This window comes from Triturus cristatus, chromosome 6, assembly GCF_964204655.1.
Source record: "Triturus cristatus chromosome 6, aTriCri1.1, whole genome shotgun sequence".
NCBI lineage: Eukaryota > Metazoa > Chordata > Amphibia > Caudata > Salamandridae > Triturus > Triturus cristatus.
In genome coordinates, this window is record NC_140589.1 from 1,595,083,392 (window position 1) to 1,595,110,573 (window position 27,182).

Genomic DNA, 27,182 nt, shown 5'->3' on the forward strand with positions numbered 1-27,182 from the left:
GTAGGTCCTTAACCCTGCGACCTAGCCACGGGAGGCGCCGAACATGCAAGATCTCGCCATCGATATTACAGGGGAGAGGTCTATTCAGGGCCAACCAATGCATAACTTTGTGCTTTAGCTGGAAGAAACCCTCTCTTGTACCTTCTGCTAACGCGGGAACTCCAGTAAGGACTACCACATATGGTACTGATTCAGGGGGTAGCTCAACTGTACGCCCATTATACTCTGTGGTCACTGCTTGCGCATTACATACCCCTCTATTGCTATCAGGTTTTGGGTGGAGAATACTGTGCCCCCCCACAGCTACTCTATCGTCATTCTGTGCAGGCTGCTCAATAGTTTTAGGCGGAGCCTTCTGCTTAACACTAATGGTGGATTTAGTGGTTTTATTTGCCTCTTTGCTGCGAGTAGTACTAATAGCAGCAAGTACTGCGGGAGCTGGAGAGGGCAGTACCGATTTCTCAAAAGTTTTTAACAACCCAGTATTAGCAGCAATGGTTTGCTCTAGGGTCCCTAACCTTTGTTCCAACCTGTCTAGTGTTTGTTTGATAGGGAACATGAGGGATTTGATTAGCTGTTCTATGCCACCTAGGAGAGCAGGAGATACTACCTCATTCCCCGTAGGTTGTGCCTGTAGGGATGTGGTTGCTGGCTTATCTAAGGACAATACAAGAGATTTAGACGATTTACCAAAGTCTGAGTGACTAATTTTGGCTTTAGGTTGCTCACCCCCCCTCTTTCTCCTTTTACTAGGAGGGGGCCTGTTAGACCTGTCAGCCCTTTGGGTGGTCCCTCCTCATCATTATTTATTTTGTCCCACTTTTGCCTCAAACCCTGTTAGTATTTTTCCTTTTTGGGAACCACCAGACTTTTTAGTATTGATGCAGATTCAGGGAGCCATTTTATCTACCCCTGGAACTTCTGTCTGAGGGCCTGGAGCACAAAATGGTGGCCACCTGTGACATCATCAGAACCCACTGGAACCTACTAGAACCTTCTGCAACATTCTGGAACCCTGTGACAGTTGGAGGCGGTTTGGAATGTTGGGAAGCTAAGCCAGAGTTGACAGTTGGAGCTGGCAGTTGGCACCTGACTGGTGAAGAGAGAGCAGCAGAAACCTGAAGGAGGAAGGAGTGAGGCAGCAAGGGTGGAAACTTGTGCCTGGAGTGGGGTCCATAAACCCACCCTTGATACTAGTCCCTACTGACTGAGCCCAGCCTGGAGCCCTGTGTGGGAGAAAGCAAGAAAAACCATCTTAAGGACCTGGACAGCAGGAACAGGCCTTAAAAGTAAAGAACAGCAAGTACCTGACCTGGTTACTGGTAACTACCTGAAGTCCGACGTCGAGAAGCCTAGAGACCTGGAGCCCGAGGTGGAGAAGCGGCGCTGACTGGAAAGCAGACGTCGTACCCGGAGCCGCCAGAGGTCGAGAGAGGGCGCCGACGGAGGTCGTGGAGAGTACCAGAGGTCGTGGAGGAAGTCACCCGAGGTCGAGTGAGCGGCGTCGACGGGGGAGTGAAGTCCGCCCTCCGGAGTCGCCGGAGACCGAGGTGAAGCGTGCCGGAGGTCGGGAGTGGAGATCGCACTCCGGAGTCGCCGGAACCTGAAGAGAATCGTGCCGGAGGTCGGGAGTGGAGGTCGCACTCCGGAGTCGCCGGAACCTGAAGAAAGGAGCACCGGAGGTCGGGAGTGGAGATCGCACTCCGGAGCCGCCGGAAGTCGACATCGAGCCAAGGCCGCCCGACGTCATTGATCCGGAGCCGACATCGAGCCGAGGCCGCCGACATCGAACCGGAACCGCCTATCGACGTCGTCAAGAACTGACATAGCGCCGAGGCCGCCGACATCGAACCGGAACCGCCTCACGGCGTCGACACGACTCCAGCGGCGTCGGAGCTTCATAAAAAGGGCAGTAAGTGGAATAGAGGGCGCCTAAGGCCCTGTGGAGCCCTGAGAGACTATCCTAGGGGCTAGAGAGGTGCTGGAACCAGCTTGATTGTGCCAGGGGTGAGCTGAGACTAATACAGAGGGGTTGTGTAGTGTGGGAGAGCCAGATCTCTAGATTCCCCCTTGATCTACCTCAGTTTAGGCCTCAGCCTTGTCCAAGCCAAGGAGTATACCCCTCAGGCCATCCACCTAACCACAAGCTGTGACTGGGCCAAATCAGCCCATAGTATTTTAAATGTGATCTGATTTTACAAATGTCATTGTTGGCTGATATTATTTATTGAGGGTACTGTATTTATTGTATTTATCTAAGTTATTCCTGTGATGTATTTATTGTCCTGAGCTAACTTATTCCTGCACAGTATTTATTGCCTCACAGTATTTATTTGACCGGATCCTATTTATTGCACCTGTAAAGTGTTACTATTTATTTAACCTGCACTTTTTAAGAAAAAGCTTTGTGTACTGTGATTGTATTATTATTTATTTAATCAGCAACTAAGAGAAAAGAAGATAAAGAGATATATTTTCAGTATAATTTTTAAGGGGAACGGATGCACGCATGGTTATTGTGTGGGTATGACGTATGCTCAACACGGTGCCTGACCCCTGACCACTCGAGCCAAGCTACCACAGTGTATGTCTGGAAAGACCCCATTACCACCACCCTTCCGGTGTGGGAGTGGGGTTTTTCTAACAGGGCCCCAGCACCTTAGAAGTCGCTTTTTTCCTAGCTCTATTCACATGTGCGGTCCCTACAACTATAGGACGTGGCTCATGATGAATCTCCACCACTGTAGTTGGGCCTCTAACAGGGAGTACAGGAATAAGAGACAAAGGAGCAGTTATGTCAGGTACAGGAGATTTTTCGCGAAAGAGTACGGGAGTGCTGTCTAATTGAGACGCATCAGGGCCTTCGGATAAGCGAAGGATACTCAGAGGAGGTGAAACAATCAATTGTAGGGGTCTAAAGATGGGCGTCTACCCTTCATGGATTCAATCGAGCGACGACGCTCGATTCGTCGCCCAACCAGTGCTTGCTCCCTATCAGCTTCTAGTAAAGTCCTAGTAAAATAACCATCTAGGGTCCCTTGGTTCAGTCCCCCTGCTAACAGTGATATACCAACAGTGGGACTTGAAGCCATGATACTCCCTGACAGCTGTAATAACCACCAACAAATATAGCACAGTCTTTGTATTATATATTGGATTTACATACACTTAAATGTAGTTAATTTTACATTAGTTCTACTGTATGCACATTAAAAACAATTCCATATCAAAATAGTTAGTTATGAACTTAAATGTATATATTTTATTTGTGACATGAGACACGTTTTATGTTAAAGTGTTTCTGACAAGAAAACATTTTTTTATGTTTATTCATTTTTGTAACTTTGTTATATGAATAGTTTCATACAATGTGACTCACAACACAGCACACATTAAAGATAAATTTAAGGTAATGCAAACTTCAAGGCAAACAAAAACGGTTAGCAGACCCTTATGTCTTGCTCTACAAGTTCAATTGTTTTTAATTAAAGCTACATACCAGTTCGGCTGAAGAAAAGCTATGAACATTTCTACCAGTAGGAATAACCAAAGATGCTGAAAAAAAGTTGACAAAAAAAGGTTAAAATAGTGAATTATGTATATGAGATTTATGAATAACATCAACATTCCATCTGGAAATCATTTTTCTTTCCAATTCCACCTTCTTTATCTCCCCCATGTCTAGGCACTCAAATCTAATAAACACAATTGTATAGCCTTCATTGAAAGCACTAGATTAGACAAAGTAGAGATTATGGGTCAGATGGACGACCATTTTGGCATGCGCAAACGGGTTTGCGAAGCAGTTTGCGCATGCAAAAACAGCATGGGGAATGTACAAATCCTATTCTGCATTTCTCAATTTTTTCCAACTCGCAAAATAGGGTTTTGCGACTCGCTATTAGGAAGCAGCGTTCCCTTCCTAATAGCGAGCGCAACCCTATGTAAGAATATTTTGCGGGCGCCAATCACTTGCAAATTACCACCCTCTTCAAGAGGGTGGTAATGCACTCGCAGTAGGGAAGGGGACCCCAGGGGACCCCTTCCCCTTTTGCAAATGCAGGGGTAAATATTTTTTAAGGGCAGGCAGCGGTTCCAGGGACCACTGCCTGCCCTTAAAAAAGAAACAAAAAAGTTTAATTTTTTTTTAAAAAAATGCATCCCGTTTACCTTTAAGGAAAATGGGCTGCATTAAAAAAAAAAATGCTGATTTAAAAGCAGTCCCAGACATGGTGGTCTGCTGAGACTAGCAGGCCACCATAACTGGGAGGTCCTGCCATTCCCAATGGGGTAGCAAATTGTGAGAGGCTCATTAATATTCATAAGCCTCTCAATTTGCGAACCCATTGGGAATGGATAACAGTGTGAAATACACTGTTGTACATTGGAAATAGCGCCTCGCAAATTGCGAGTCGCAAAAAACTCACAATTTGCAAGGCGCTATTTCCACAGTCGTACATCTGGCCCCATGAGATCAAAGGTCTTTAATGTAGAGTACCTTTGAACAAAATACAGCATATCTACAAAACCTAGTGTTCTCATTGTGGATGAGTGCAGACTGCCATGCATTTGGTAAGCAAGATTGTAGTGGTTTGGCTTTAGGTAACTTAGTAGGCCTGTTCATGGCTTTCGCTCTTAAACAGTAAAACTCTCTCTCAACCAGGACCGGAAAGGCCATGTCTAATTGATCAGAAACCAAAATGATTCCTCTGCATACCTAGCAGCCAGTCACGAAGTTAGAACCAGATTAAGGTACCACAGAGGCAGGGTGAAGGGGGAAATGTGTTGCAAACCTTTCAAGAACCTCTCTACAGCAGAGGAGTAGCAAAGAGATACCTAATCAGGCAACCACAGAAAGTGAGAGACGGCTAAAAGAGAGCCATTTAAGGTGCCCAAAGCAGAGCCCTGCTGTGCAAAGGAAAGGCAATAGAGAGGGCCTGTGAGAGGGGAGCAGAAATAGGGTCAACCTGTTTCACCATGCCATAAACTTGCCCCAAAAGCAGGTGTATACCTGGCTGCCAAGATACATATGTAGACTTCGGGCAGAAGATCAAAAGCTTTTAACTGTCGCCACTCAATCTCCAAGCATTGAGAGTTGACAAGTGCAGGTGGAGAATCCTTCCCTGCTGCTGAGAAAGAAGATCCTCCCGAAAGGCCAGCCTGATCGGAGGCCCGAGCGCAATACGCAACAGCTCAGGATACCAAACTCTGAGCAAAGTCCGGAGCCACAAGAATGACTTGAGCCTGTCATTCCTGATTTTCTTGCGAGATCTGGGCAGAAATAGTATGGGCAGAAAGGCGCACAGGAGGCCCGTGCTCCACTTGAGATGAAAAGGGTCTCAGAACATGAGCCAACTTGGAAACTCCAGCGCACAGAACTGCTGGCATTGCATGTTCTCAGTGGTGGCAAACTGATCTAACCAAGGCTCTCACCACTGCTGAAAGTGACCATGCACCACTTCCGAATGAAGACGCCCCTCGTGATTCGCTAGGAATCTTAGGCTGACACTGCAGTGGTGTTGTCTGTGAACACTTGTACTATCCTTCCCTTGATGGAGGGTAGAAAGGCTTTCATGCCAGCCAGATTGTCCGGACCTCCAGAAGGTTGATTGTTAGAAATCGGGTTGCTGATTGACTGTGTTATAAGCTCAGGTCAAACAATAACCACAGTCCTAGTCAGGGTAAGAGACAGGCAACTCAAAATGTTTCCACACCAGGTTAATTTAATAAATAAACAAGGAAAAAATGACAAAAATTCAATAAGTAGAACTTGAGGTATAAAATGTTAAAGTTTATACTGAAAAATAGTGTCAGGAAGCAAAAAGCAATACCGGGGATATCTGATCACGCCGGATCAGGACAAAGTCAAAGTGCATGCCCAACACAATGGAGCAAAGGCAGGCTACAGGGACCAAGTTATTCACACTGAACTAAAGTACCTTAAATCCTGGTTGTGGAGCATTTGTATGGATCTGTGTCAAAGATGCATCGTGCACCAGAAGCAATGCAACAGTTCCCAGATGCAACGAGGCCGCGGTGTGAGGTCTTGATGCGTCGAGGATACTGTAAAATGGCTTGCAATGCGAATGCCAGAGTTGAGTTTGCAAGGTGCAGTGGAGACATTGCGTCGGTTACGACGAGTGGTGAAGCTGCGATGCAGAGGTTCGTGTCCTCGTCGAGGCTGCTACTGACATGGGATGCGAGGAGCTTACGCCAGGAAAAACTTTGTGTAGTGGGAGTTTCCGAAAGCAATGCGTCACTCCCAGGATGTGGGATGAAGTGGCGGGGCAACTCTTGTGCAACATGTCTAATCCACACAACAGCGGCAATGCATCACTCAGCAGAGGTTGCATTGGTTCTGCTGCAGAAACACCTGGGTGGCACAATTAGTACCGCAGGAACATTGGTAGCATTTAATTTATAGGCCCTGGACACAAGTAGTGCCACTTTACAACTCACTTATAAGCAGGGCCAGTGGAATTATGCAATTGTTCGGCTGCATCTTTTGTCACATGTTTATACATTTGCCACATAATCCATCTAGTGCTGAATAATCTGCAGATTTTAACAAAAAACTAATTTTGTTTCTAGCTCAAACGATTCAAGTTACTAAAAACACAGCAACACATGTCGCAGCTTAGTGGAAGGCCCTTTGTAAAGCTTGACTGGTCACCATTCTGTAGCTTACAGCTATATTTTTGTATTAGACTGGTTCTAATGATGTGCAAGCAATGCCCAGGAAGTGGTAACAAGTGCAAAAATGACAGGGCGTGGCTTGCACTGCCAAGATTGTGAACGTGCTATAGCGATGTTCTGCCATGCAGCTCCGATTATCTGTCAGTTATCTGCTAATGGGCATATCCTCTGACACCGATACGTAGCGGAATGCACTCCTCTAGCTCTGAAGAGCTGTGTCGTGGCCCCTTGATTGTCAAGCTGCCTGAATGAACTGGTAACAGAGGGAAATGCACTGCCGGCGATTGTGGCCTACACCTGGTGTGGTGTGCTACTGGAAGGAGGCACGGCAGACGCGGTGGGTCACCGGACCCGTGAGGCACACTGACCTGACCATCCGCTGTGCCGCCGGACAATTGCAGGGCCCTAGTGCAGGTCGCTCTCAGTGACCCTAATGGCTAGGGCCAGGTGGACTCACACCGTAGGGGGGTGGGGCCTGGGCCTGTCTGAAGGAGTTGCTGGAGCACAGCTGAACAGAGAATGCCCCTGGGCACCGGTGCTGGGAATTACGCTCAACCGGCTGCCCTTCCTGCATAACTGATGTTGCTGTGGCCTCGCGGCGCTTGACTTGGCGGCACTACTGGGTGCGTGTCGTATTATGAGGCCATTCGCTGACCCCACTGACTGCTGTGTGCAGCCAGGTAAAACTGCTGTACAGGCGGGCCTGGGTGGGTGGTGAGTGTCTGCGTGCCTGCCAACACACCCGGCCTGCTATTTCCATGGAACTTGCATGGACCTTTAGCCCCCCCACCCAGGCAGAACTGGGGCCCTCCAATATTTCCATACCTTCTGCACTGGGGCTAGACTAGCCTGCGTCCGGAGGTCCATGCTGGAACAGTCACACAGCCAAGAACAGTGTACTGCCTTCCCCCGCTGACTTCCTCGCACCGCTCCATGCTCGTCACTCTGTAGTGGTGATGGTCCAGGGCCATGCTCTTGGCTCGCGCCTTGCTCCATAACCAGATTGACCCCTGGAGGAGCAGACCTACCCAATGTCCCACACAGCAGTGGGAAGTCCTGTTATGGATATTACCTCAACCGCTGCGGGGGTTGGGGTCATAGCCGATTGACTGGTGGGTTGTGGACTGCTCTGGGGCCCGCTCTACTCCCTGTCCTGTGCTAAGATCACTCCTACTTTCTTCTGCTCCTGCCCTGCCTCCTGGAAGCACCTGTCTGTCCTCGTTGAGGTTAAACGAGTATACGGCGCTGGGCTGCTTGTGCTGCTGCACTCTCCTGGGATATGTGGAAATATGGATTTTCCTGGTCAGTTATGTCCCCTATCTTGGACCCCAACGGTTCTATGTGCATGTCGCAAGTACATGTATGTTCCCTCCAGTTCCAGTATTGATGACGCAAACACATGCGTGTCCACCGTCAACATGTCCTCTGCCAGATCCGCCATGAATAGGCCGGATATTCCACTCTTAAATATGAAAGGCCACTGGCTTTATATGGTTCACTTATGCCACTTTTCAGTCCAGGCAAGTAGGCCCTGATTCTGTCATCAAACTCTTCTTGCCTTCTGCCTCTAAAAACTCCAGCCCGAGCCTGCATCTGTGACCATGAACTTTGTCTCATTCTCTGCGCTGCTCACGAAGCCTGACATCAGCTTACTCTCTGCCAAGAACTGTATTTCACCTTCGAATTATCTGCTTCCCCCTCAGCCGATGCATTCCTGCCTAGTAGTTTAAGTAAACATTCTTCCAGTTACCAAGCAAAAAGACCCATCTTCTCTGTCCTCATGCAAGTAATTCATAGCCTTGCTACCATGGAATATTCCTACCCCCTCGCATTCAGTGTAGACACTTAGACGCTTGTACACGCACAGTCAGTATAGAATAGATTCTGTCCGAGAGTCCTCCTTTTTGGATAACATAGTTCTTTAAACATAGGATGTTAGATATGATTTGGGATTAGGTTGACTTGACCTCCCAGACTTCTCGTCTCCACATATAGAGCTAAATGTCAAGTCCCCGTCACCCCCTAGTTACACGTCAATTACACGTCATACTGCTGCGCGCGCATCCATGCCAAGTATTATCTTATAGATCCACCTATACATGACATCACAACCAATCATGTTCCTTTTTACTCATTATTACACCCATTTTCGGTTACGCAAACCAAACGTCAATGTCCTTATCAATTGTTACGCCTACTGTATTCACTTCATTATAATGTATGTATTATAAAAGTTACTGTTTGTCAATAAAGTATGTACTTCACTTCCTGAACCCCCGTGGTGATGGAACTTGAGGCATCCGATTATAATCGCTTATTGGAATAAAGCCCATTCCGAAACTCTAATATCACGGATTCTGCCTCTCATTTTACTGAGCTATTTTATAATGTTTCTGTACCAAATTCAGTCCCGGTAAAGGAGAAATATTTACCACATGATGGCGCCCGAACAGGGACACTTTCTCATCTCACGCGCCGGCGGTGTGTTGCAGGCCCGGTCTCCTGCCACAGCTGGACGGACAATAACGCGTACCAGCAGGATTTCCTGTATCTCCCTCCGGTCAAGCGGGGGCGACTGAGACTGCAATCAACACCCAGACGAGGCGGTGAGAAGTGCGAAGTATCCCGACCAGAGCCTAGCTGAGAGAGCAAGATCCGAGGTATACAGAGACCCACCAGTCCGAAGTCAAGCCCAGTGTCCGACGAGTCGAGTCGAGTCGAGTCCGGTCCGGTTCAAGTTCAAGTTACTGAGGCCTTCCGTTTCCGAAGCTACCCGGTGAGTACCATTGCTGGGGAGGCATTTCTGACGTGCACATAGGTTGTGCCGGTCAAGACGGGTTTGGGTACACAAATCCGGTCTGCACTGTTTTAGCAGTGTATCTGTACTGTTTAGCAGTATATCAAGTATTCCGAAGTATTCCGAAGTGTCTAGTTATTGTCTAGTTATTGTCGAGAATTAGGCTTGGTGATTAGTTATGCAGACGATCATCATTGTTGTTTCAGTTAACGGTTTAATGTTAAATGTTTAAAGTGTTTAAGTATGTTCTGAATATCGTGGTATGAATGACTGTTCATTATCGTGTTTATTGTATTAAGTCTGTTCAAATTCAAGTATCAGGTCAAAATCAAGTATAAGGTCAGTTCTCAATATGCCGCTCTTTTCGAAATTAAGACAGATCACTACCAGAAAAGGGGTTCTCGAAGAAGCCGTCCCTATTCCTCCTAGGGACACTCCAGGGCACTTTATGTATCACAAACATGGCTTAGACGCTATATTATTTCTTGATTTATGGGTAGACTATACCAAGGGATTACCAGAAAGTCAAAGGTGGCCCACAGCGGGGACCTGGGATGCAGAGTGCATCATGAAAGTCGAGGAAGAGTTATGGAAAAGAAAAGTCAGACAGTCACAGAAAGACGCCGTTGAATTATGGCGTAAAGAATCACATAGACGAACAGAAAAAGCACGTAGACAGGAGGAGAAGAGTAAAGAGAATTCCAATAAAGTTCGAGAGAATCTATTAATTGAGGAAGGTATCCGAGTAAAATCAGAACAAGTAGACAGACAAAGAAATGCCCTTATGAATGGTATGTATCCTCTCCTGGCCAAAGGATTACCTAAGGCTACTCCAGAGACACCAAAAGACTTGCCAACCCCATTGTTCCCAATAAAGGTACATCCTAAGGGGCATCCTAGAACCGCAGAAGATGTTTTTCTTTCCTCATATTTAGATGACGCAGCTCCCGAGTATGCTAACTCTGCCCTACATAGACCGCATACCAGGGAGGTTCAACGCCAAGATCCAGTACCCGTATCCCTGCAGCAACAAATCGAGTCACAAGTTCCGGCAAGCACATCTGTTTCTGTACCCGCTCCTACAGCTACTTCTATGGCTGTGTCCACACCTGTAGTTGCTGTGTCACGTTCGACGAATCCTTTTACACCCGACGCCCCAGATGGGGCCGCGGGAGGAGCTACCAATGTCTTTTCTACGCCACCCAGAATAAATAAACTTACTTTTCAAGAGTCAGCGCATTCACGTACACCCAAACTCCTTAGTACCCGTACGCTTAAGGAACTTCTGATAGACTGTAGATATGACCCGGTGCCTGGAAAGGAGGACGAAATGACCCTAGCATCATTGCGTATCAGACGAGCCGCAGTGTATTTAGCAAAGTTACCAGGAATGACTGCGCATCTAGATAATATATATCATTTTGTCCAAACAGGGCGAGATCCAGAATGTATTTACAGAGCTATGGAATACCAGAAAGTAGAGATACAGGGGGAACTGTTACGTTTCCTCATAAACTGTGTGATCAGAAATCAAGACCGACCGGGGGTAGACCCGGAAGCCATGAAAATTCTTACAAGATGGAGCCAGAATATATCGGAAGGGAGACATGATAAACAAAACTGTATAATAGCCATGTGCCGAAAGATCCGTAAAGAAATAGGACGCCTACACGAAGAGCGATTAGAGGTAGACGAGTTCGAACAAAACGAGGAAGAAGGGTCAGGACTGCCCACAGGACAGTCGGACACCATAGCCTATGTAGGTAGAGGAAGATCTTGTAATAGGAGTAAGACTAGATATCACACTGACTCAATACATCCGATATGTCCAGATAATAACAGAAATTTTCAAATACCTATAATTAACATAAGGTCTAACGAGCATTCGTTCCAAACCGCCGACAAACTACTACAAGAACGAAGGGGTTATCATTTCCTCGATTCTATGGATGAACAAGATTTAGCCAGGGCAGCTGTCCATTGGGTGGACAGTCCCGGAAAATATAGTGATGATACAGTAGTACGCACATTTTTGAATCTTACCCCAGATGAACAAAGGTTAGCTGGGATTTATATGATTCAACAACTCATTATACTATATCGGAGTCAGCATTCGGACCCTGGTCCCTTGCCTGACATACTGACTGAATTACTTATGAATAAATGGAGAGGTCCAGGTACTGAATTAATTAAAGAAATTCTAGAATCAAGAAAGCAGTATATTCTTTTTGTATGTTCAGAACATGTTCCATTGTCTGTCAAGGAAAGAACTACGTATCACATAGATAGACAGAATCCCTTACGAGAAGTGCACCCAATAAAGGGTGAGGACAACGAGTTTAAACGCGTATTTGTATATACGCCTATATCGAAAATAGAATTGTTAGAAATGAAGAAAGTAGTACCCAGTCATGACAAGGACCCAGCGGGGTTTCACCGAGAAATTAAAGACATGTTACTCATGGGAGAATATACCTACCCCGACATTATGACAATATTAAAGGTGTTGATGCCTGCTGGCATTTATGAGAAACTCAAGGAAAAAGAGTGGGAGGTAGGTGATCAAAAGATAGAATGGTCAGCATTAGAAGCAGAAGAAAGGGCCCGAGGTCCAGGTTCGGGGCTTGGGGACAAAACTAAGGCATTACCAGGACTACTAGTACAGGTACTGCCACGTTTATTAACTACGAAAAAGGAAGATTGGGGTACAATTTCAGCCTGTAAACAGAAGCAAGACGAAGACACTAGTGATTACTATGCCCGTTTTGAAAAATGTTTTGGTATAAATAGTGGCATAAAAGCAAGTAGCGAATCATACCCACATCTGTTTGTAACAAAATTAGTAGAAAATGCTCTACCCCCAGTAAAGAATAGAGTATTAAAATTCGAGAGTACCTGGCAAGGTAACACTCCAACACAAATGTTACAAATGTTACAGTACCACCACAATAGAATTAAAGAGGAACAAGAACATGAACACAGACGCATGAAAGACACAAAAATGAAAATGCTAGTTTCCCAGACAGTTCCAGCTGAAGGACATAAAAAGGGTATGACACATTCCGATTCAGCAGGACCTGTAAAGGGGACATGCAATTATTGTAAAAAGCCAGGCCATTACGTACACGATTGTCCAGTTTTAAAACATAATATCGCCATAGGTAAAACACAAGAAAGATCACGGCCACTAAGACAAGATCAGAATGAACAAGGAGCTATGCAGCATGCCCAGGCCATGCCAGCCTCACAACAGCCAATACAGTTTGTGCCAGCTGCACCACCGTTGCCTGCTGCTGCCACACAGACGACAACACGACAAATGTATCAGACCGCACAGTATGAATATCCCGAGTATCAGCGTTACGCATGAACAAGCCTAGAGAGGGAAGTTGACTTACCCCTTATCGAGATTCCTGTAGATCAAGAAGGACCTTATGTACATAGTAAATTATTAGGTCAAGATAGAAAATTTTTACTCGATACAGGGGCAAGTCGAACAACTATAAAACGTAGTGAAGTTCCAGGGGCACCCCTCTCAGGCTCACAGAATATTTCCCTTGGTTTTTCAGGAAAACCTATTGTTAATGAAGTGTCACAGCCTTTGCCACTTACGATAGGACCTCTGACCCGAACTACAGATTTACTGCTTACTAAATCATGTCCAGAAAACTTGTTAGGAATAAAAACGTTGAAAGCCCTAGGAGCCATAATATGTTGTTCTCCGGAAGGAGTAAGGTTGTTTTTACGTGATTTTAAAGGTCACTATGTATCTAGAGACATGGATCCCCGACTGCAGACTTTACCTACACACCTATGGGCACAAGGCCCTACTGATGTTGGTTGCATGAATATTACACCATATCGAGTCACACTAAAGGCAGGAGTGGTGCTACCACGAATGCGACAATACAAGTTACCACCAGATGCTGTAGTGGCTTTACTACAAATCATTGACGAGCTCATTGCCCAAGGAGTAGTTGTGGAAACAGACTCCAATATATGTAATTCACCGATAATACCGATTCTTAAACGAACAGATCCTACAGCGCCGCCAGTATATCGATTGGTTATTGATCTGCGCGAATTAAACAAATGCATTGTGCCACAATTCCCTGTGGTCCCAGATATCTCGTCATTACTGACAGCCATTGATTCCGAAGCGACATTCTTTACTGTAATTGATCTCAAAAACGCCTTTTTCAGCGTCCCAATAGATCAGGAAAGCCAATATTTGTTCGGATTTAGTTTAAATGGGCGCAGCTTTAAATTCACACGCGCACCTCAAGGATTTACAGAAAGCCCCAGCATCTATAGCCAAGCACTGAAACGAGAACTTGACAGTATCCACATGCCAGTCAACACTGCTTTGCTTCAATATGTCGATGATCTGCTGATTACCGCAAGAAGCGAACCTGAATGTGAGAAAGCATCACTGACAGTTTTACAATTTCTGGCCGAAAAAGGGCACAAGGTGTCCCCTTCTAAGCTGCAATTCTGTGTCCAGCAAGTTGTTTATCTTGGACACTCGCTGGACAAGGAGGGAAGGCAGCTTACACCCGACCGTATTCAGTTAATAGCTAACATGCCAATACCCAAGACACAAAAGGAGGTACGGGCTTTCATAGGCCTCACTTCATATTGTAGGCAGTGGATCCCTCAGTATGCATTTCTAGCAAAACCACTCATTCAATTGACAACACAGGAGGCAGCCACATCGACTGTTCTCCCTTGGACTCAGGAACACACACAAGCTTTTGAAAGCCTAAAGAAAGCTTTATGTCAAGCACCCGTTTTAGCAACGCCATGTTACAAAAAACAGTTTACACTCTTTGTTACAGAACGCGAAGGTACTGCTTTGTCAGTACTCACACAGGATCAAGCAGGAGCACACAAACCATGTGCCTATTTCTCTAGTACATTAGATCCCGTAGCTCAGGCTCTGCCTGCGTGCCTGAAATCAGTAGCAGCGACAGCTTTAGCAATCAGACAAAGCGATGCCATAGTGTTAGGACATCCATTGACAGTTCAAGTACCCCACGCAGTAGAGGTTCTTGTAAATAGAACGCAAACACAACACTTGACTATAGCGCGACTTACAGGATATGAACTTACATTGTTTCAGCCACATATAGAAATAAGACGCTGTAACACATTGAATCCTGCCACACTTTTGCCAGTAACCGGAACAGACCCACTAGCCCATGACTGTATTGAAGTTATTACTGTAACGACAAAACCCAGACAAGACTTGACCGATGTTCCATTGTCAGATCCAGACTTGACATTTTATGTCGATGGTTCATGCATGAGAACAAGTACAGGAGAGTTAGTAGCCGCTTATGCAGTCACAACAGATACTGAAGTCATTGAAACTAATCGTATAAATACTTTGTCAGCTCAAGCCGCAGAGCTCATCGCTCTGACGCAAGCCTGTATTCAAGCCACGAATAAAAAAGTCAACATATACACTGATTCACGTTATGCATTCGGAGTTGTACATGACTTCGGCGTGCTGTGGCGAGAGAGAGGTTATTTAACTTCCCACGGTGCCCACATTCAGCACGGACCCCTCATTCACGCATTATTAAATGCAATACATCTACCCACTGAAATATCAATTATGAAATGTAAGGCCCATACGAAGGTTACTGATATCATTTCCCAAGGCAATGATCTAGCCGACAGAACAGCTAAACTGACTGCTCAAGCTCAGACCCCCGACATGACAAAGACAATAGTCCCGACACCGACACATTGTATGACCGTTAAAGATCCTACTCTTGACGTAATTGACATACAGACACATGCTACACCAGACGAAATAAAGAAATGGACCGAGTTAGGAGGGATCCAAACGGACCAAGGATGGATGATGAAGGAAAGGTCTGTATGGTTCCTTCCTGATTCAATGGTCCAAGTCGTAACTAACACTATACATAGTCCGGCACATCTAGGAGAAAAAGCTATGCTAGACAGCATTCAACACATTTGGTTCAATAAACATTTACGAGCAGCAGCAAAACAAAAGGTCCGTACCTGTATGATCTGTTGCCAGTTCAACCCAGGAAAAAGTGTTCCCGTAGAACAGGGTGGATTTCATCCTCCTGATCACCCTTTTGAAGTCCTACAGATGGATTATATCCAGATGGAACGATGTCGAGGATTCAAATATGTTCTCGTAGTTGTCTGCGCTCTGTCCCGTTGGACAGAGGCGTACCCGGTTTCAGATTACACTGCCCCGACTACTGCCAAACAGTTGGTTCGAGAATTCTTCCCACGATACGGTTTACCACGTGTTGTCTACTCAGATAACGGCCAGCCGTTCTCATCCGAATTAATGAAACACGTTTCACTTCTGCTAGGATATCAGTGGAAATTCCACTGTGTCCGACATCCCGAGGCAGCAGGTCTCGTAGAAAGACATAATCAGACACTGAAAATCAGACTGTCCAAAATATGCAGAGAGAAAGGGGTCGACTGGATAGTAGCATTACCAGTTGCACTTTTTTACATGAGAATGGTAGCACACTCTAGAACAGGGCTATCCCCGTATGAGGTGATCTTCGGTAGACCACCGAATATGTGGGGGACGCCTATACCACGCAAAATAACTGATATTGACTGTAATATGCTGACAGATTACTTGGCTTCCTTGATGTCTGCACTACAATCTTCTCGTTCACAGGTAGCTGCAGCCTTTCCCCACAACACTGAGGTGAAACCCCATGACGTGGTTCCGGGGGATCTTGTCTTTGTGAGAAATTTCGACCGAAAGACTCAACTGGAGCCCAGGTGGAAAGCACCCAAGTTGGTCCTGTTGACCACAAGAACAGCCGTGAAGATCGAGGGCCGCAAGGGCTGGATTCATTCAAGCCACATCAAGAAATTTCATGGACTATCTTCGGATATAGACATTGTGCCCTGCACTCCCTCACAGACTGATACAAAGCTTCCTTTTGTTGAACCGAACAAATCTGAAAATTACAAACTAAAGCTTAGGCCCACCAAGTCGAGCAATTTGATTGTTTAAGTCCTCTCCAAGGTGAAGCGGTTGAATTGTCTCTGACATGTATCCCTTGGACCTGAGTAGAGAAAATACCCGAAAAATGTTGAAACGACAGGCGTATTGTAAATCACTGCGTAGCCACTGCATAGTGACATTATTAATTTTGTTTTTATTGAGTCTTTTAATAATTATTACAAGTATGTTGTTGCACATATATTACCCTATTTCTAGACATGTTTATAATGTTGCTGCTGAACATTCTTTTAGTGACTTACCTCCGCATGAATTGTCTTATAGACTTGCGCTGCGCAATAACACTTTCATTAGTATGTTACATCATTCCCATCAGACTAGTAACGCCACCAATTGTTGGGTGTGTGGCCGACTCCCTCCCTACCAGAATTATGAAGGAGTCCTGCCTTTCTTTCCACATCCATTTACACATAATGGCTCCTGTGGAGCATGGTTTAGTTTAATTAATTCCATAGACTCTGACACAGCAGTTTACCAAGACCATTGGATATGGGGAAACCTGAACCTAGTTTTATTCAAAGTCCGTTACCCTGACAAGGAGGGTCGCCCCAAAAGAACAGGAACTGACCTAGAAAATGAAGTATATGGATTAGGTAATTTTACACCTAATCTCATGATTCTAAATGTCGTATCCGAAGTTGAGCTAGTCTTACCCACCATGTCAGTATTCCCAGCAAAAGGTGAATTATGTGTAAGAAAGGTTGGTTCCATACATATGGGCCACAGTCAATGCACTACTACCGTAGAATTCAGTGACCAAGGCAAATCTTCATTCAGAGCTTCTCGCCACTCCTACTTCATATGTGGTCAGACTGCATATATGCGTCTACCCCTAGATTGGGATGGTACCTGCTACATTGCATTCCTTTTGCCACCTGTTTTCCTAGCTCCTCCTGATTATTACAGAAATATTCATTTAGTACACAACAGAAAACGGAGAGATCTCCCCATTGTCGATTACACTGAGACGGCATGGGACAAGTATGTAGATTTTAATAAAGGCATCTTTCCCTATATAGGTACTGTTACTAATAGTAAGCTGATACGTAGATTAACTAGAACCCTTGAAGCAGTAGTGAATGAGACTATTTCCGCCTTAGGCAATTTAACGGAAGAGCAGTCTGCTATGCGGATTGTTGTGCTTCAAAATCGTCTTGTCCTTGACGTCATCCTGGCTGATAGGGGCGGAGCTTGTAGGGTCATCGGATCAAGCTGTTGCGTATTCATACCAGAAAATTCGCCATCTGTATATAAAGCCATCACTCGCCTTCATAAGATTGTAAGCCAGATACACCAGAACCCAGGCACTTGGACTTGGTCCAGTTGGTTTTGGAATGCGGTATCAGCCTGGGGATGGAGAGTTCTATCCTTCCTAGGTATTGGCCTTCTCATACTATTCAGTTGCTGTCTATGTCTACAATGTGGACCAGCGATTTGTGGTCTGTGTGCCACATCGTGTATCCCACATCAAGATTTTCATTCAAGATCCCGGAAGAAGAAAGAAGAACAAATGATGCTATATGAACAGATCAATGGATTGATGAAGATTGATATCTCTTGAAGGGCAAGTAGGGGACAAGGAGGGAATGTGGAAATATGGATTTTCCTGGTCAGTTATGTCCCCTATCTTGGACCCCAACGGTTCTATGTGCATGTCGCAAGTACATGTATGTTCCCTCCAGTTCCAGTATTGATGACGCAAACACATGCGTGTCCACCGTCAACATGTCCTCTGCCAGATCCGCCATGAATAGGCCGGATATTCCACTCTTAAATATGAAAGGCCACTGGCTTTATATGGTTCACTTATGCCACTTTTCAGTCCAGGCAAGTAGGCCCTGATTCTGTCATCAAACTCTTCTTGCCTTCTGCCTCTAAAAACTCCAGCCCGAGCCTGCATCTGTGACCATGAACTTTGTCTCATTCTCTGCGCTGCTCACGAAGCCTGACATCAGCTTACTCTCTGCCAAGAACTGTATTTCACCTTCGAATTATCTGCTTCCCCCTCAGCCGATGCATTCCTGCCTAGTAGTTTAAGTAAACATTCTTCCAGTTACCAAGCAAAAAGACCCATCTTCTCTGTCCTCATGCAAGTAATTCATAGCCTTGTTACCATGGAATATTCCTACCCCCTCGCATTCAGTGTAGACACTTAGACGCTTGTACACGCACAGTCAGTATAGAATAGATTCTGTCCGAGAGTCCTCCTTTTTGGATAACATAGTTCTTTAAACATAGGATGTTAGATATGATTTGGGATTAGGTTGACTTGACCTCCCAGACTTCTCGTCTCCACATATAGAGCTAAATGTCAAGTCCCCGTCACCCCCTAGTTACACGTCAATTACACGTCATACTGCTGCGCGCGCATCCATGCCAAGTATTATCTTATAGATCCACCTATACATGACATCACAACCAATCATGTTCCTTTTTACTCATTATTACACCCATTTTCGGTTACGCAAACCAAACGTCAATGTCCTTATCAATTGTTACGCCTACTGTATTCACTTCATTATAATGTATGTATTATAAAAGTTACTGTTTGTCAATAAAGTATGTACTTCACTTCCTGAACCCCCGTGGTGATGGAACTTGAGGCATCCGATTATAATCGCTTATTGGAATAAAGCCCATTCCGAAACTCTAATATCACGGATTCTGCCTCTCATTTTACTGAGCTATTTTATAATGTTTCTGTACCAAATTCAGTCCCGGTAAAGGAGAAATATTTACCACAGATACACTAGCATACACAAGCTGGCCCTTCAATTCAGGTCTTGCAAAGGCATGTAGAAATCCCCTGATGACGCACTGCCTCAAGGAACTCTCTGACTGTACTTACCAGAAGGATTTATGATACCTTGCAACCCACCTGTATTAGGTACCGTCCTTAGGTCCTCGCTGTTGCTACTGATGCAGGTACTCGCTTGACTGATGCTCACTTCAATCAATCCTAGGTAGTAAATGTACTAATACTCTGCACTAAGTACAGTGTTGCAGTGGCTGGGGGTTCAAATGGCGCTGGCAAGCGGGCCCTGTAGCTAAACTGTCTGTGCTATTTCAAGAGACACACCCTTCATGCCTTGTGCCATGGGTCGCCTGAAATCTGGAACTGGTGGCACATCCTCAAACGCACCCACCCTGAATGACCGGCCAGATGTGCCAGAAAATTCTAATTCTTCTGCGTCCATGGGGAGCAAGCTAGACGCAGTCCTCGAGGTAGTGGAATGACTTGGAAACTCCCTGGATCAGATGAGAAAGTCCCTTTAAAATAAGTTTGACAATGTGGTGGCTGACCTCACATTACTGCATGCACATCACCAGATGCTTGCAGACAAAGCCCGCACCCTAGCTGAACTCGCTCCTAAAACCCATGAGATGGAGAACTCCATGCAGGCGTTGGCTGAAAGCGTGCACGTTCGGGAACGCAGAGCGGATATGCAGAGGGACGTTTCGGAAGAAACAACATCTGCATGGTTGGATTGCCAGAGGGAGTGGAGGGGAGAGATGCTGTTGCATACACAGAGCGCTGGATATGGCACATGATCCCACCAGAGACGTTATCACAGTTCTTCTCCACAGAGTGTGCTCACCGGATTCTGGGGTGGCATTTCCTTCCTGGATCAAATCTGCGGCCTCTACTATTCCATTGGCTACACCACGGTGATAGAGACTTCATATTATTTTAAGCAAGGGCACTCTCGGACATCACAGTGGAGAATGCCCATATAATAATATTTAAGGACTATACTATAACGGTGCAGAGACAGAGAAACTTCTTCCTGGACGTGAAACGCTAGTTGCGCACACTCAACTTAAAGTAGTCCCTCCTTTTCCCTGCACACCTGCGAGTTTTTGCAAAGGGAAAATCACAGCCCTTTGATACCCATGAGGCCACCCGGGAGAGGTGGTTTTCATCAAAGGACTTACCTTGCCGGTTCCTAACCCTGCAGGCTCCGAGTGGTTCTCAGGAGATGTCGTCGAGCCACTGCCGCCGCAATGTCGGGAGGCGCAGGAACCACCCTGCGCAACCCGAACAAGTCTCTGATATGGAACAGGTTGTACAAGATCAATGCAGGGCCTTACAAACGGTAGCAGGCATCAGAGAAACTACGCAGACATCCGACCTAGACATTGGACCTACCAGATCTGGCAGTGAAGATGGTTCTTCAAGTAACTGGCCTTCTGAGGCTGATTTTGCTACACCTTCCAATGTAACATACAAACAGTGGATAGCATAATTTAAACTGAACTCTGTGCCGCATTTACGAACCCTTGCTGATACTGATAATATTCACTATCTTATAGTCGATCCTGCATTACATTGCTGCATGTCCGGAGCTGGGAAAAGACAAGTACCGCAATCTATTCCCCCTTTTTTTAAGGCATAAAATGTTGCGCTGAACGCCTATTCACTCTAAATGTTGGGGACACCTACTACTGGGCTCCTTGTGCCCTGCCTCCCCCCGCAGGTATACTTTCTTCCCTTTCACTAGCTGAACCAAAGTACACAGTTCGTTAGGATACACGTTGTCCCTCTGCTCTGATTGTATTTACTGCTTATGTTTTTTAGTTTTAATTGTTCAAATGTGTTCTTTTTTTGTTGTTCAGAGGAGTCCAACTCCAGACCCATACCCACGCACTTTGGCCACTGTTTATGTGGTGTGCTCCTGGCCACTGTGTGACAGTCAACGGTGCTGCTCCCTTTCACTACACTAATGGCTCTCACTAATAGTCTAACATGGAACGTGAGGGGCATCCATACGCCTACACTAATACTCCATCTGCTCATACCGGAGGGGACGCTCCACCCACATTGCACTCCTACAGGAGACACATTTAACACTTCCGTAGGCAACTAGGCTCCAGAGTCGCAGGTGTAGTCAGCTGTTTGCCACTAATTTTTCCACCTACACTAAAAGGGCCTTAATATGGATTAGGTAGGGGACCCCCTATGTAGCAAAAAAGACTGATATTGACACGGAGAGAAGATACGTTTTTGTGCAAGGTCGCCTAGATGGCCGACAGATACTAACAAGCTCGGTTTATCCACCGAACTCGGAACAAACCATTTTCCTCAATAAGATGTCTGGCACGCTTTTCCGCTAGAGCAGGCTTCCGTGGCTCATAGAAGGGCACTTTAACAGGGTCAGCGAGCCAGGACTTGACCGCTTGTCCCCCCCCTCCCCCCAATTCCCCAGTGGGGCCCGAGGTCTCAACTGCGCAAGCACTGCACAACTGGCTCCAACACTGGCAGTTAATTGACATCTGGCGCCAGCATAAGGATACAGTTAGGGTGTACTCATTCTTCTCTGACCCACATCAAATCAATGTCCTACTTGACAGGATACTCGGTACAACTAATCTGCTGCCGTCAGTACTACAAACCGACTATTTGGATCAGACCCACTCTGACCACAACTTGCAATACTTACAGTTGGCATGGGATACCACTACCCCGGCCATTCCCACTTCGTAACTGCAGCCGGGGGAGCTGGAGGACCCTCCTTTCTGGGCATCCCCAGGTACCACCATAAACCAATACTTTGACCATAATGATTGCACTGCATCCACACGACTTCGAGTGGGATGTGTTCAAGCTCACTATGTGCGGACATTGCATGGTTAAGTAGTAGAATATGCGTAGGCACCTTAAAGGCGACCTTACTCGCATCCAATGCACACTTCTCCATATCGAAACCAGAGCCAGACACAAACAGAATGAGGCACACCAATTAGCAAACAAGCGCCAAGAGCATGTATCCCTGCTTGAGAGACTGCTTTGCTCAATTACATGGCCCACTCAGCCCATAAGCATGCTGCTGCAGATCAATCCGGATGATTGCTGCTTGGCTCATTTGCCAGAACCAATCCTGTTCCCCTATCTTGACGTTGCTCTCTACCACCGGCGCTTTACTTTATACCAAGAACAAAATACATGACGAGCTTACGCGACATTATAAATACTTTATCAGTCAATCAGTGAGGCAGAGCCTGACAAACTTAATGCATTCTTTTCCACAATCTCTCGAATCAAGCTTGCACAGCAAACAGAGCAGGATGATCCTACCACACAGTTCAAAATACAGGAAAGTATTTGTGCGAATGCCACGGGCAGGACCCCGGGTCCCAATGGCTTACCTGCGAGTTCTATAAAGCCTATGCTCCACTCGTTGCTCCCCAGCTGAAACTCCTGTATGAGAAAGACCTCTCTGCTTCTATCTTAATTGCTTCCCAGTGAGAGGCTCTGCTTGTCTCCCTCCCCAAACCTGACAAGGATCCCACTGTACTGGGGCTGTACAGGCCACTGGCATTGCTAAATACAGACTGTACTGTCCTGGTTAAAATCCTCGCAACTCAATTAGCGCCCCTGGTTCCAACGCTGGTCCACCCAGACCAAAACTGGTTTCTACCAGCACGTAGCACCTCCTTGAATCTTAGGCGTATCTTCCACTTTATGAAATTTTCACCACAGCATGGGCCTCAAGCAGGATTCCTTGAACTCGACCTCGAAAAGGCCATCAACTCTTTAGAGTGACCCTTTTTGCTTAAGGCATTGCAATGGCATGGACTTGGATCCAATTTTTTGCGCTTAGTGCAAATATTGTACACACTGTGGATCAGTGGTCGAAGTGGGCGGGATCGGCAGGGCACGGCGTACCCCTACTTCTTTAATTTCATAGAGTCCGTTCCCCTACTTTCTTATTTTAAACATGCCTCTCCGATGGCAGAATTCGCCAAGGCCGATAGTTAAGGCTCGGCTTTTGGGGACGGGCGGAAAGGGCAGAGAAGGAAAAGGACTCCGTCTTTTCCTTTGTGCGCTCCTCCTCATTTTGTGAAACCGAAACTTCAAGAAACAGGTATTACCTTCTCTTTCCTCCTTTCGATTATTTGCTCCCCTGTGAAATGGATCCAAAACGAAAAACATTTTTGCTGGAAACTTCATCTTTTTCTGACATTTTTCAATTTCGAAGTGCAGCCTCAGGGTGGAGAGAAATAAAACATTAAAAATATGAAAATTAACTAACTAACTAAAGCAAGACAGAGTGGTTGCAAGGTGGCCAGACTGATTTATTCACACTTAAACACATTAGCGCCACTTTACAGTGTTTGCCAGTGAAGCGCTACTTTTGTTTTCTCATCTCTCTTTGTTTTCCCTGGGCTGGAAAGTGCACTATTCCTGGAGATGCTGAAATACCTGTTTGATGTGTGAATTGGAAAACAAAGGGCCAGATGTGCGACCATTTGAAATTGCGAGTCGCAAATTGCTCGTCGCAATTTACGAGTCACAATTTTGAATGTACAACAGTGTCTGAGACACTGATTGTGATTCCCAATGGGGTCACAAAATGCGAGCCTCATGAATATTATTGAGGCACTCGCAATTTGCGTCCCCACTGGGAATTGCTGGCCCTCACAGGGATGGTGGTCTGCTGGGCTAAGCAGACCTCCATGTCTGGGGCTGCTTTTAAATAAAGCAGTATTTTTAACGCAGCCCGTTTTCCTTAAAGGAAAACGTCCTGCATTAAACAAAAAAAAAAAAAGAAAAGAAACGTTTTTGTTTCATTGTCTAAGGGCAGGTAGTGGTCCCTGGGACCTCTGCCTGCCCCTAATAAATATTTTCCCCTACATTTGCAAAGGGGAAGAGGTCCCCTAGGGACCCCTTCGCTTCTGGGATTGCATTACCACCTTCTTGAAGAGGGCGGTAAATTGCAAGTGTTTTGCAACCACAATTGCTGTCGCAAAACATTCGTACATGGCTTGTGAGTTGCTACTAAGAAGGGAACGCCCATTCCTAATAGCAAGTCGCAAAAAGGTTACCAAGTTGTTCCTGCTTACATTTCACATGCTTTACTTAATCTTGCATTCCCTACGAGTGTTTGCTTTTTAAAGGATGTTGTAAAAAAAAAAATGTAGGTAGCATATTGCTCTTGTCTAGTGCGTAATTTGAATGGAGTCAAATCCAGGTGTTTATAGCGGGTCAGTGCAGTGCAAGTTTCTCTCAGTCAAGCAGTATGGTGTTCAATGGGGAGAGGATGTGACACTATGGTCAGAGCTGCTGAATTTGGAACTGGAGAACCAAGTTCAGCCTTCATGACCAGGCCACCAGACCACTTCCCCTGAGGGAGCACATTTCCATGCTAGACCTTAGAAGGCCCGCAAGATCTTAAAAGCCCTGGTGTCTTAGCACCAGCAGGTGGACCTTAGCAGTGGCAAGTGTGGGTTAACCTTGAAGGCCTGTCCGCCATAATTAGTTCAGACGTTCACCTCCAGTCTTGCAGGCAGGCCTATGAAGCAGCACACCATAGAGTGACTGTGAGCAGGGTGGCTCTAGGGCAATACGACCGAAACAGTCGCTGACCAGCCGTGGTCCGTGCAGGTAATAGCAGTGGGGCAGAGGGGCCGGGTAAGGGGAGATTTGGAGGGACGATGTCGAGGGAAAATTAAATAAATAGTTAATTTTCCCTCGGCATCGACCCTCGAAATCCCCCCTTACGGTGACTTCAGGTGGGGGTATCGTGTTTGCAAGTATAATATGGTTTTAAAAGTACTTGGTGTCTCCTTTCTGGCCTCCAACAACTTTTGGCAACAATAAAAATGTCTTGATAACTCCAGTGATTAATGTTCTTAGTAGAGAGAGATGGTGTTTTGTCTAGTGGACGTTTTGACTCATGGAAAGGAAGCGCAGAGGGTTAATGTGCCTGCTGCTAAGAACTTGTACCATGCAGATCACAAAGTGCACATAATGTAAATAGGTGAGTGGGTTACTGCTTTTGTCAGAGACCCTATTGTTACTTTCAGTTAATAAGTTAAAATCTAAACATAGAACAGTGAGTTATTAACGGTCATGTAAGAGCTGCATATTTAAAGAGAAACCCCAACTATGGTATTACGTTTTAAATGCTGAGTTTGTGTTTCTCCAGACACATCACTATTGAATTTTGATGCCTGCTAGTATGGTTGTCATGTGACTCCTACACCTTGTAGTCCATTGTCTTATGTAACATTTCCTATACAGTGATTTACACACATACAATTCATTGTCTCTGTGTAATATGTGTGTTGTAAAGTGCTCTGACACCATACACTGGTATTAGTGGTGCTGTAAATTTTTGATACTTTATTATTTTGACATTTGTACACATGCTAACAGTCTCTGCAAAGCTTTTTCCTTATTAGTACCAGTGGAACATACAAATGAAGCAGTGAGACAAGTGACCAGTCAACTTTTACGAAGGGCCCCTCACTTCACAGCAGCACAAGTCACATTTTTTAGTAACTTTTGATCCATTTGTGCTATAAACAATTTATTAGTTAAAATCGTCAGATTATGCAGCAGATTATGTATTATGTGGCAAATATGGCAGAGCCATAATTATGTGGAAAACATTTGCAAACTAGGATATTTTGCCATTCATGTTTGAACTGCTCTTGTGGAAAAAGGGAGGAAAAGGGCTGATGACAGAAACTCCAAGGCTGGGAGACAAATGTTTTGCGATTCAACGTTTAAGGATATTTGGGACATTCTGTGATTGGAAACGTATCCCACTTTATGAATGTATTTTAATGTCAATAACTCATTAAACCTTAAATAAACATGTGTATCCATTTGTTAAACAAAATAATGTAATAAGCTGTAACCGGTTAGTGAAATGGGAAACGCATATTAAAAATTGGGATATTTTGCTCTTTCTGCCACACCTCTGAATCCGCCCACTGACCCAATCCACAGGTTATTCTCGCCCTACGATTCGCCGCCCACAGTTACCTTAATTTTTTCCCCCCACTTCGACCGTTGTACACACACCATTTGATTAGAGTCAAAACTGACTCCTCCATCTCCAGACCAATATCAATTGGCAAGGGACCCACAGGGTTGCCAACTCTCCCCCTTACTCTTAACTGATGATAGAACTGCTAGCTGCAGACCTCTGGTGACAAAGGGAGACCTGGGGAATACCATTGGGTGATGGTCAACACGTCATATCTCTTTGTGCAGATGATCTGCTACTGTACCTTAGAGACGGCCATCACATCCCTGACATGATTGTTGCAGCGATGAATTGCTTTGCGGCGCGGTCTGGCCTCCGAGACATCTTGGCAAAATCATGCTTATTTCCCTTTATACAGGGCTTATCGCACGCATGCTTTGCCTTTGCTAGTGCACCAATACCCTGGCAGCCCAGAACATTCCGATACTTAGAAAGTTGCATTTATCATTCGCCGGAGGATCTGTTTGATGGCAACCTCACGCATGCAGCCACGTCTATCAGTTCCCAGGTGGCTATTTAGCAGACATTACCGTTATCGGTGATGGGCCGAATTGCCTTAATGAAGATGGTGGTCCTCCCTTGTTTTTTCCCACTGGTAGGGCGACCTCACCCTTCACTGCAGGGACAGGGAGTGGACTGCAATCCTAGAGAGACCCACTAAAACTGTACAATCAGAGGCTCCGCCTAAAACTGTTTTATATTGTACACAGGGCCCGCCTTACTCTTGCCAACATCAACCGCTATTTCCACCTTGCAGATATTTTCTGCCCCCAATGTGCCCTGGGAGATGCAGACCTGCTCCATAGGCTATGGTCTTGCCCCGCACTTCATAGTTATTGGCAAAGTGTCACGACCCAGCTATCTGCTTGCG

General features: G+C 45.7%; 1 protein-coding gene across 1 annotated transcript in view; it reads right to left on the reverse strand.

The window, feature by feature from the left end:
* GTF2A1L (general transcription factor IIA subunit 1 like) overlaps positions 1-27,182 on the reverse strand; it is a 693,354-nt gene that overhangs the window by 406,330 nt on the left and 259,842 nt on the right. The window contains exon 4 of the mRNA XM_085609369.1: positions 3,500-3,555. Within this exon, the coding sequence (XP_085465495.1) occupies positions 3,500-3,555 (56 nt within the window). The remainder of the gene's footprint in view (positions 1-3,499; positions 3,556-27,182) is intronic.